The sequence below is a fragment of the Pelobates fuscus genome, chromosome 4 (genome assembly GCF_036172605.1).
Source record: "Pelobates fuscus isolate aPelFus1 chromosome 4, aPelFus1.pri, whole genome shotgun sequence".
Taxonomy (NCBI): domain Eukaryota; kingdom Metazoa; phylum Chordata; class Amphibia; order Anura; family Pelobatidae; genus Pelobates; species Pelobates fuscus.
Genome location: NC_086320.1, coordinates 384,925,186 through 384,937,606, shown reverse-complemented (window position 1 = coordinate 384,937,606; position 12,421 = coordinate 384,925,186). Strand labels below are relative to the sequence as shown.

The 12,421-nt window shown below is 44.9% G+C and overlaps 1 protein-coding gene across 1 annotated transcript in view; it reads right to left on the bottom strand.

Annotated features, from left to right (window-relative positions):
• Positions 1–11,160, bottom strand: part of LOC134609502 (uncharacterized) — a 133,586-nt gene extending 122,426 nt beyond the window's left edge. Inside the window, exons 1-2 of the mRNA XM_063453162.1 lie at positions 11,081–11,160; positions 150–510 (exon numbers count right to left, since the gene is read on the bottom strand). Of these exons, the coding sequence (XP_063309232.1) occupies positions 150–506 (357 nt within the window). The 5' untranslated portion in view covers positions 507–510; positions 11,081–11,160. The remainder of the gene's footprint in view (positions 1–149; positions 511–11,080) is intronic.
• Positions 11,161–12,421: the final 1,261 nt, after the last annotated feature.

Sequence of the window (12,421 nt, the reverse complement as noted above, 5' to 3'; positions counted from 1 at the left end):
CTATATAATATGATGTGATACAATACACTGTTATATAGTATGAGGTTATACAATATGGCTATATAATATGATGTGATACAATACACTGCTATATGGTATGAGGTTATACAATATGACCATATGATAGATAGTAAGCGGTTTTTTCTCACCTGTTCACCATTCTCTGAACATTCGTCATTGGGCCTAATCGGAGCTGTAAGAAAGACGGAGGGCTGTGCACCATATCGCAGTTTGCGTTTCGCCCCTCCTGGTGCTTCTCTATTGGGTGAGGACAGACTTTCCTCAAAATCACTGTCAGCAAAGTGCAGGGAGCAGATATGATACTTTGCAGAGTGACCTTGTTCCACATCCTGTATTAAGTGGTTACGGTCTGCTTCTGACACTTCGCACAGGCCAGCCCAGCGTCGCGCTGCCTCCACGCAATCTGGAAATGCATGAAAAGTAACCGATGGGTCTGACGTGTCGCAGCAGTTCCTGCAGCCATGAGCGAGGCAGTGAGGCATCATGAACCTAGATGCAGAATGAGAAAGGGATAGATTTAAAACCTGACCCCCATTTTGGAAGCATTATATCAATTTCCATGTAATATAGAGACTCCATGAATGTATTCATTTATTAGTTTATCTGTTTTACACCAGGAAATCTAGATAAAGATGCCTGATTGGGCTTTCTTTGTGTAAATTGATTGGGACGCTGTGTATAGGGGGAGATAAATAGTATTTTACACACAGATCGTTACATCATCCACACATGTATTTAAACCATTCTGTCAGATTTTGTAGGTTTTGGACTTATGTCCTCTAGGTGGCCCCTCTGTGTTATCTCTGGGGTGCACGGTGCGCCCCATCGCAGGGAAACACATAGGGACCGATCCTACTATCCCGACAAGTAAGTAGGACGGGGCTCTTTAAGACGGCTGCATTGCAAGCTGTTGCATGTCTGAGTGCTGCTCTTGAAATGCAAGGGAAAGGGGGGTAACTGATCACACAGAACAGCTGCAAGTCACTCCATACGCTTCACACCCCTCATTGCTGACAACACATGGAACATTCGATGTATTGAAGTAACCATTTCATGTCTAGTGCTGTTTAAAGGCAAAGCATGATTTCTCTGGAAAATATACAGTGGAACAAAACACTGAAAATCACCTAGAACGCGTGTTTTTCTTTAAGATTTATCAGTTGCCATCACAATCCAGTTCAGTCCTGGCACATTGATTCTGGTTTTGCTCTGTAGCGGAGCGCTAGTCCTGAACAGGACTTTCCTCCGCTGGATCCGGGATAACTGGAACAAGGCACTGGAATGTGGATAGCTCTATCCCTCCCCAGTAACTGGACGACACCGTTCTGGGAGCACAACTGATTGTATCGTTACACTCGGCTTTTAATGCACAGACCACCAGCATTGGGTCTCCATTCAACACAACACAACACAAACCCCCCCCAGGCGTCCCTGTGTCTGGGAGATAATGGAGTCAAAGACCAGTCACTCAATTATCTCTCAATTACAGGGAACCACATAAGAAATACATAAAGCACCCCAAAAATACAGCCATGGTACACAGGAACCCCACAATTTATATATCCCCGAATTGCCCAGGTCTGAGCCCCAAAATTGTCCATATAGCGCTCAGACCCCTTCGGTAGAACAGAATCGCCATTCAGGTACAGTTCTGACCGGCCGGCCACGTGGTGGCTACGTGCCTTGGCAGGAAGGGGCGGAGCTGATAAAAATGTCTGACAACGCGACATGATGAAGGCAGTGAGGATTTCTAAATTTTAATTTCTTTTTCACAAACACGCTTGTTAAAGAACACTAAAGTCCCCAGACCACGTTATCTCAATGAAGGTCTGGGTGCAGTAAGGTAAAACCTTAAAAAAAAGTTGTGATGTTTACATTGCAGGGTAAATCCACCTCTCCCGGCTTCCGCAGTACTCACCGAGTAAGACTGGATCACGTGACGTGAAAGCGCATAGGAAAGCATTAAATACATGATGCTAAAGCTCATATGAGGAGAAACTGGACTGGCCATCACTGGAGGAAGCCAGGACTCTACCATGATGTTGCGGGAGGTCGGAAAAGACAAATAAAACTTCAATTCTATTAAATTTTATTGGAAAAAGGTGTTGGGGGGGGGCGGAAGAATACAACTAGGGACAGGGGAACCATGACATTAGGTTTGTATCCCTAAAGGAGCTAGCTGCATACCTGAGCAGACACATCCTGCTGAGGACATTGTTATATCTTGCCAAAAAACAGATTTTTTTGGGGGGTGGAATTCAGGTAGTTACAATATAGTACACCTGACCCCTGATCTTAGAAGAAATATTGGTCCAGAAAACTAAGAAATCCCGGGCTGGTAAGGCCCTCACCAGCCGTAACATCGGCTATCTGCGGAGCTCACAGAGGGCCACATGGGAATAGATGGCACTGGAGGATGAGGGATCATCGTACTCATCTGAACACACCTTTATATATCCAGAGGAGGGGGCTGCGTTGGGCCACACCATTGAGGGCACCACCACGAGGCTTACGCTACTGGAGGCCTCACACAGCACGCAAAAATCCCTCCTTACTTCGGTGGAAAAGAAAATGTCAGACCAACAACTGAGAGATCTTTATTTTTGCATTGACAACTACTGAAACAGTGCAGTGATAAGAGGCTTACGCAGAAGCTTGCTTTTGGAAAGGTATCAGCATGATAAAATGACAGGACATAAATGATGTGGGTTGCATACATGCCATTGTTCGTGCTTAGCTTTGTCACAGTTTGTCAGAATTCGAGATGAACACTAACAAAAGAAACATAACAAATACAAACGAACAGTGTGCAAAAATGGGCTCTGCATGTCTTTCTCTGCGTTCTGATGTAATCGGGTAGCTAAGTGGGTGGAGGAGTGCTAAGCTCTGTGACACGACCATCTAAGGGGCTAATCTTCATATGGTTCCCATAAGTCCCATACTTTGTGGAAGGTGGTTGTGGTGTTGCGGATTTGTGCTGTTAAGTTGTCCATTAAATAGATGTCCCTAATTTTCGCTAGTACCATGGACATATGTGGTAACTCCGGAATAGCCTATTTTTGTGTCAGTGCTCTCCGTGCTGCTGAGTAGAGCATGTTTAATAACTTTTGTTCGTGTCTGGTGAGGCCCTCCGTGGGTCTGGAGAGTAGGCATCCCCAGGGCTCAAGTTCTAATTGCGTTTGTAACACTTTAGAGCTAGGGTCTACCATTTCCCTCCAGGATTCTCTAACTTTTGGGCAGTGCCACTACATGTGTATATAACTACCTTTTTCTCCGCATAGACGCCAGCATGTATCAGTGGGACTCAGTCTCATGTGACATTGCTTGACTGGTGTCGTGTACCACCTAAATAGCATTTGTAGCATTGCTCCTGAAGCGTTACACACATTGATACTTTGGTGCACGCTTCCCAGATCTCCTGCCAGTCTGTTCCCTCAAGCAGCTCCCTCAGCTCGGCCTTCCATTGGTCAGTGTATCTAAGAGGTCCCGATTCCCCCGCCTTGGAGCTGATGTGTTGATAAAGTAGAGTGATAATTTTAGTCTGGGTTGTTTCTTCGAGGCATAGTTTTTCATAGAATGTTAATGGACGCTCCGCTGCTGTTCTGACCTCTTTGGAACGTACGAAGTCCCTGATCTGTAAATAGTGGAAATAGTCCCGCTTTTGGAGTGGGGCTTGAGTTCGCAAGTGGTCATAAGAGACTATGTCTCCATTCATTTGTAGGTGTATGTACCTTTGTAACCCCGTAGACTCTATTCCCCGGAAGTCCCCGGCCCTCATCCCTGAGAACCGGTGTCATCTGTGAAGGGTCGCTCCCTAGGGCATATTTGAGCGTCACCTGGTCCCATAAGCGAATGGAATTGAGAACGGCTGGACATGTCATCCATAGTATGACCCTTTGGGTTTTCGGGGCCCATAAGTAGAAACGGGTAGATCCGCCCCCATGAGCAGGGATTCTATGTCCACCCATCTCCTATGGTCTGGGGTGAGTGCCAATGTATAATCGGAGTGACTTGGGTCGCTAGATAATAATGGTACAGGTGCGAGAGGCCCAGTTCACCCACCCACCTGGGATGATACAATAGGCCAGTCTGGGTCGCTTTTTCTGCCATATGAATGAGTCTATTGCCTTCTGCATACATGTTAGGTAACATGTCTGGTTACATGTCTGGTTACATGTCTGGTTACATGTCTGGTAACTTTTACTGGCAGTGACTGGAACATGAACAGTAGTCTCAGCAGGTTATTCATTTTCGCAGAGTGCAGGCGCCCTAGCCAAGAGATGGGCTTCTCTGTCCACTTCTCTAGGTCACCCATGAGAGTGTGGAACAACAGGGCATAATTACGTCTGTAGAGGGTGGCGGGGTCAGCCGCCAGGTTAACTCCTAAGTATTTAAACTCTTCTGTTGCTATTTTAAAGTGATATGTCTGTCTGATGGCGGCAGTGTCCGGGATCGAGAGGTGGAAAGGCATTACAACTGATTTGGAGAGATTAACTTTTTTTAGCCGGAGATGTCTCCATACTGGTTTAGTAGTGCGTCAAGTTTGGGCGCGCTTGTTATCGGGACTGTAAGAGTCAAGAGGACATTGTCCGCGTACGCCGCGACTTTAAATGGTTGATGTGCTATTTCTACGCCTCAGATCAGTGGGTCTGATCTGATGGCCAGAAGCAGTGGCTCGAGGATGAGCACAAACAGCAGCGGCAAGAGTGGGTACCCTTGCCACGTACTGTTGCCCAGGGGAAAGGGAGTCTTGGGGGCCCCCATTATGAGTGTTTGTGCTCTTAGATCGGAATACACAGCTCTAACCGCAGTGATGAAGGGGTCTGGGAATCCAATTTTGCAGAGTAATTTTTAACCCTGTCAAAAGCCTTCTCAGCATCGAACGATAGTGCCAGAGAGGGCTTTTTAGACTCCCTCATATACCACAGCAGGTCTGCACTTCGACGGGTATTCTCGTACAGCTGTCTCCCTGGTATGAAGCCCACCTGGTCTGGGTGTATCAGACGGGTCAATAGGTTAGATAGGTCTGTAGCTTGTGGTTTTGGTATTAGCACTATGTTTGCTGTTGTCATGTCAGTGTCTGGTGTGCCACCCTGGCGGAAGTGATTGTACAGGGCTACTAGGTGGGGCATCAGGTCATCCTTGAGTTTTTTGTAGTAGCTCATGTGCAAAATAGGTTGTGACGGTTTCTTTAGTGGATGCCAATACCTATTCGTCTTTTAGAAGAGTGGGGTTCAATTTCCATGTCGAATTAGGAGTATTGGAGTCAACCTAGTGTAATTGCGATGTGTGCGTGCTCAGACCAGGTGATGTTATTTATTTCTGAGTGTATCAACTTGTGCATGCCTATGTCGCTTAAAAATATGTAGTCAATTCTAGAATAAGTATCGTGTGGGTTTGAGTAAAATGTGTATCTTGTATGCTGGGGTGTTGTAGTCTCCAGGCATCTAACAGGCCAGTGTGAGTCAAGAAGGTATGGAGGAGCTTGTTCTGTCCCCCTCTGCCCTTGGATCTCTGGGTCCCTGGTTTCTTGCTCCTGTCGATCGCCGGACACGGCACCGCGTTGAAAAGTACTTTTTGATATGATACAGTCCACGTAGTACAGTAAGTACTTTTTGATATGATATAATCCACGTACAGTAAGTACTTTTTGATATGATATAATCCACGTACAGTAAGTACTTTTTGGTATGATATAATCCACGTACAGTAAGTACTTTTTGATATGATATAATCCACGTACAGTAAGTACTTTTTGGTATGATACAGTCCATGCACAGTAAGTACTTTTTGATATGATATAATCCACGTACAGTAAGTACTTTTTGATATGATATAATCCACGTACAGTAAGTACTTTTTGGCATGATACAGTCCATGCACAGTAAGTACTTTTTGATATGATATAATCCACGTACAGTAAGTACTTTTTGATATGATACAGTCCACGTACAGTAAGTACTTTTTGGCATGATACAGTCCATGCACAGTAAGTACTTTTTGATATGATATAATCCACGTACAGTAAGTACTTTTTGATATGATACAGTCCACGTACAGTAAGTACTTTTTGATATGATATAATCCACGTACAGTAAGTACTTTTTGATATGATATAATCCACGTACAGTAAGTACTTTTTGGTATGATATAATCCATGCACAGCAAGTACTTACAATTCTTCTAGATCTATTTCCAAAGTTTCCAAACCCTTCTCCCATCAGCTCTCCCTCTGTCTTTTCTCTGCACTTTTCTTCCCAATTGTGGCTCCAAGAGCTGCGTCTGCTGAGTCGAATTTCTGGAGAGATTCTTTGTGAAATACACAGTTCTCTCTCTGCTCCATACGGGCTTCTTTTTATCACAAAAATCTTTTTGTAACAGGTGGGACACAGACCTACCAGGGAAGGTCTACTTTTCCTTTGACATGCGCGCTAATCCAATTTCGTTTAGTCCTTTTGTGATATACCAAGGCATTACAGCAACGGTTATCACATGGGTGATGATATTTCCAAAGCAATTTGTTTTTTTTTATGGTATTTACAAACTGATTTAACATCACCTCCTACCTGTGAACACAGTAACGCTGTTTCTTCTTTGCTGTAGTCACCAACATAGTCATAGGTCTGTTTATGGCACACTAACATCCCACGGAACACTGGATTTGCATATTTTGAGAAAATCTACCCACATATCAGTAAATACTAACATCCTTCAGCTCCTAGCCTCTAGCTCCCAGGAATGCAGCCAGCACACTGACAAGCTGTGCCCACCGACTCGCAGGTTGGAGCACGCTCAGACACGCAGACAGGCCTTCTCATGTCTGTGCTGACATGACAGATCATGCTTCACTTCGGCCAGCAGCAAGTCTAGCAACCTGTTAGACCTCAGTGTCAATCATAACCACCGTAAAATCCTGCTCATTATCATTATTTGTTCTGCTTACATTCCAAATGAACATTTCTCAAAACACATGAATAAAACTGGTCTTTCCCCAGATTTCTATTAGTCCTAACTCTGTAACAATGGAATCTCAAACTCTTTATTTTCCCAGCAGGGGATTTCGGGTTGCTCTCTCATCCCCCACCAGAGATATTCAGCTAAAATAGTGGGGAAATTATTATTATTTTTTTAAAAGAGAGAAGTCTCAAACCTGAAAAGTTCTGCCTGTACGTTATACTTACCTGGGTAGCCCTTCTATAAATTGTAGGACTGAGACTCGAGCCCTTCCTATTATACATTGACCATTAAATTCAAACTTTCAGCTGTCTCGAGCATTACATTAGGAATTACATTCTAAGTCTAAGGAACAAGAATGTGCAAAACGTGTATTTGTGGACCAGAGTGAGATGACCTGAATTTCCAGACTGGAATATTCCAAACAGTGTACAATCCATGTACAGTTAGTACCCTCTGATACTGTTATAGAATTAGTAAAACCCTCATTAAATTTCCCATTAACTCCATTAAACTTCATTATATGACAGATTTTCCTAACAGCATTTAGAATATTAGAAAGAGAATGTATTTTCTGGAAGGATATGAGTAACACCGGAATTGTCAAGTTCCTGTAATATGAAACAAAGTATACCATAGTTAGATCATGAGAACTGCACTAATGAAATGTCCATTCACTAAAAAGCCTTGAACCTGACCTCGAATCTAACATCACTAACTACTCAAAATGGCGCCTAAAGCCCCCCTCCCATCGAGTAAGCCTCGTGCTAGCAAGATGGCGTCTGAGCCATCGTGTCCACACCCGTGTCCAAGATGACGCCACCTCTCGGTGGGAGGACATTTAGCCAGCCACTTAGTACTTAAGCCAATTAATAATATTGATGGGTGGATATTGACATAGCCACTTAACACCTAACCCAATTAATGATGTTTATTTGTTGTTATCTTGATATTCAATGATGATGTAATATTGCTCTTATAAGGGTCTGCGAGCCCGCTTTTTAACCAGATGCCATTAAATTTTCTCAAAGTTCTTTTAACCTGAACTCCGTGTGTCAGTGTGAATTTACTTCTGCGTATACGCAATTTAATCATCTCAGATTTGGACAGGAACAGATAGTCATTCAAACATATTTGTTTGCTTAAAATAATCTATACACGGTATACAATCCATGTACAGTAAGTACCCTCTGATACCATACACAGTATACAATCCATGTACAGTAAGTACTCTCTGATTCCAAACACAGTGTACAATCCATGTACAGTAAGTACTGATTATTATCATTATTATTATATAGCACCGTCAAATTCCGCAGCGCTTTACAATGGGTGGACGAACAGAGGGGTTGAGGGCCCTGCTCAATGAGCTTACATGCTAGAGGGAGTGGGGTAAAATGACACAAAAGGTAAGGATAGTATTAGACTGGTGACAGTTGCAGAAGAGGAACCAGTCAGGAGCTATTTTAATTGATATGCTTTTATGAAGAAGTGGGTTTTTAATGATTTTTTTTTTTTGAAGGAGCGGAGACTGGGTGAGCATCTAACGGAGGAGGGAAGCGAGTTCCACAGGAACGGTGCAGCCCTCGAGAAGTCTTGAAGGCGAGCATCAGAGGTGGGAGTACGGACAGAAGATAGACGTAAGTCTTCAGCAGATCGTAAGGGCCTAGACGGGACATACTTGTGTATAAGGAAGGATAGATAGGTGGGAGCAGCATTATGTAGACATTTAATAGCAAGAACCAGAATTTTAAATTGAGCTCTATATTTTATAGGAAGCCAATGTAGGGACTGACAGAAGGGTGAGGCATGGGAGGTGCGGGCGGACAGGAAGATGAGCCTCGCCGCCACATTCATTATGGACTGTAACGGCGCAAGTTGGGAGCACGTAAGACCACTGAGAAGCGGATTACAGTAGTCAAGGCGAGAAAGTACAGTGGAATGGACCAACACCTTAGTCGCATCTGGCGTTAAGTAGGGGCGGATTTGCGCAATGTTTTTGAGATGGAAATGACAGGATTTGGCGATATAGTGAACATGAGGCTTGAAGAAGAGGTCGGAGTCAAAGAGAACACCTAGGCAGCGAGCCTGCGTGGTGGAGCTGATGGTAGCACCATTGACTTGGAGGGAGACGGACACAGGAGTAACAACACTTGAGGGAGGAAAGACCAGAATTTCAGTTTTGGTCAAGTTTAGTTTAAGGAAGTGGGCAGCCATCCAGTTAGAAACAGCAGAGAGGCAGTCAGAGACACTAGTCAAGAGGGACGGGGAGAGATCAGGAGAGGACAGGTAGATTTGCGTGTCATCTGCATAGAAATGATATTGGAAGCCAAAGGAGCTAATGAGTTTACCAAGGGAGATAGTATAGATGGAGAACAGTAGGGGACCAAGGACTGAACCTTGAGGGACACCAACAGAGAGGAGTTGGGGAGAAGAAGCAGAGCCAGAGAAAGAAACACTGAAAGAGCGCTGGGAGAGGTAGGAGGAGCACCAGGAGAGAGCAATATCTTGTAGACCGATATTGCGGAGGATGAGAAGAAGCTGTTGATGATCAACAGTGTCAAAAGCCGCAGTACCGTATGGTACTGATACCATACACAGTATACAATCCATGTACAGTTAGTACCCTCTGATACCATACACAGTATACAATCCATGTACAGTAAGTGCTCGCTGATACCATACACAGTATACAATCCATGTACAGTAAGTACTATCTGAGATATGATGCAATTCATGTACAGCAAGGATTCCTTCTTATAAGATACAATCCATGGACTATAAATGCCCTCTCTGACAGATGCAAATACAGTCACACACCTTAAATGCCCCCGCACATAAAACATAAGATATCCACAAATTACATCAGTCCTCCCAGCCCACACTGTGATGCCATGGTAATGGTGTCAAATATTATTATTTTATTATTTGTATACTGCCATCAGATTCCGTAGCGCTGTACAATGGGTGGACTAACAGACATGTAATTGAAACCAGACAACTGGACGTACAGAAACAGAGAGGTGGAGGACCCTGCTCAATGAGCTTTCATTCAATGTGATGGGGCAGATGGAGGGCTGCCAGGATAATGGGTGTCAGTGAGATTGGGGTGGGCTTCCAGGTTAGTTGCTGTTAATATGATTGGGGTGGGCTGCCAGGGTAATGGTGTCAGTGTGATTGTGGTTGGTTGCCAAGGTAAGAGGTGTAATTGTGATGGGGGTGGGGTGGGTAAGAGGCACCAGTGTGATGGGTTGCCAGGGTAGGAGGTGCCAGTGTGATGGGGGAGGGATGGGTTGCCAGGGTAAGAGGTGTCAGTGTGATGGGGGAGGGGTGGGTTGCCAGGGTAAGAGGTGTCAGTGTAATGGGTTGCCAGGGTAAGAGGTGTCAGTGTGATAGGGGAGGGATGGGTTGCCAGGGTAAGAGGTGTCAGTGTGATGGGGGAGGGGTGGGTAAGAGGCACCAGTGTGATGGGTTGCCAGGGTAGGAGGTGCCAGTGTGATGGGGGAGAGATGGGTTGCCAGGGTAAGAGGTATCAGTGTGATGGGGGAGGGGTGGGTTGCCAGGGTAGGAGATGTCAGTGTGATGGGGGAGGGATGGGTTGCCAGGGTAAGAGGTGTCAGTGTGATGGGGGAGGCGTGGGTTGCCAGGGTAAGAGGTGTCAGTGTAATGGGTTGCCAGGGTAAGAGGTGTCAGTGTGATGGGGGAGGGGTGGGTTGCCAGGGTAAGAGGTGCCAGTGTGATGGGGGAGGGATGGGTTGCCAGGTTGATGAGTGTGATGATGGAGGTGATGGCTGCCAGGTTAGTGGGGGAGGGGGTGATAGTTATCAGATTGATGGGGGAGGGGTGATACTATCTGGCTAATGGGGGAGGGTAATGGCTGCCAGGTTAGTGGGGGGCCCCTTACCTTGCAGAGCCATCCTGTCAGTGCTATTGTCCTGTGAGTGCTGCTCCTGGCTGAGGGGACACTCAGAGCCCGTGCTCACAGGAAGTAGGAGGAGAGAGCTGGGCAGGACTAGCCCCCCTCATCCCTATAACCCCCCCAAACAGAGCCCAGGGGCCCAGAACCCGGACCATCCCCCTCCCCCCACCACCAGCCCTCACCCACCTAGCTCACTGCTTCCATGCCATGCCCACAGGGTGCCAGGGGAGACCTGCAGCCCGCCGCAGTGCACTACTGGGAGTTGTAGTTTCCTGGCAGGAAGAGGCTGCAGGGGGCGGCGCCAGTAAAACTACACCTCCCGTGAATCATTGCGCGAGTATGATGGGCCAGGATGGGAGCACAGGGGTGGCATAATGGTCCCCATGGCTGAGAGACTGTCAGAAATTAGACAGACTCCATGTCAGTAATTAGAGAGAATTAGACAGACCCCATGTCAGTAAATAGAGAATTGAACAGACCCCATGTCAGTAAATAGAGAGAATTAGACAGACACCGTGTCAGTAAATAGAGAGAATTAGACAGACTCCATGTCAGTAAATAGAGAATTAGACAGACCCCATGTCAGTAAATAGAGAATTGAACAGACCCCATGTCAGTAAATAGAGAGAATTAGACAGAATCCATGTCAGAAAATAGAGAATTAGACAGACTCCGTGTCAGAAAATAGAGAATTAGACAGACTCCATGTCAGTAAATAGAGAGAATTAGACAGACACATGTCAGTAATTAGAGAGAATTAGACAGACTCCGTGTCAGAAAATAGAGAATTAGACAGACTCCATGTCAGTAAATAGAGAATTAGACAGACCCCATGTCAGTAAATAGAGAGAATTAGACAGAATCCATGTCAGAAAATAGAGAATTAGACAGACTCCGTGTCAGAAAATAGAGAATTAGACAGACTCCATGTCAGTAAATAGAGAGAATTAGACAGACTCCATGTCAGTAAATAGAGAATTAGACAGACCCCATGTCAGTAAATAGAGAGAATTAGACAGACACCGTGTCAGTAAATAGAGAGAATTAGACAGACTCCATGTCAGTAAATAGAGAGAATTAGACAGACTCCATGTCAGTAAATAGAGAATTAGACAGACACCGTGTCAGTAAATAGAGAGAATTAGACAGAATCCATGTCAGAAAATAGAGAATTAGACAGACTCCGTGTCAGAAAATAGAGAATTAGACAGACTCCATGTCAGTAAATAGAGAGAATTAGACAGACACATGTCAGTAATTAGAGAGAATTAGACAGACTCCGTGTCAGAAAATAGAGAATTAGACAGACTCCATGTCAGTAAATAGAGAATTAGACAGACACCATGTCAGTAAATAGAGAGAATTAGACAGACTCCGTGTCAGTAAATATAGAATTAGACAGACTCCATGTCAGTAAATAGAGAGAATTAGACAGATTCCGTGTCAGTAAATAGATAATTAGACAGACTCCATGTCAGTAAATAGAGAGAATTAGACAGACACCATGTCAGTAATTAGAGAGAATTA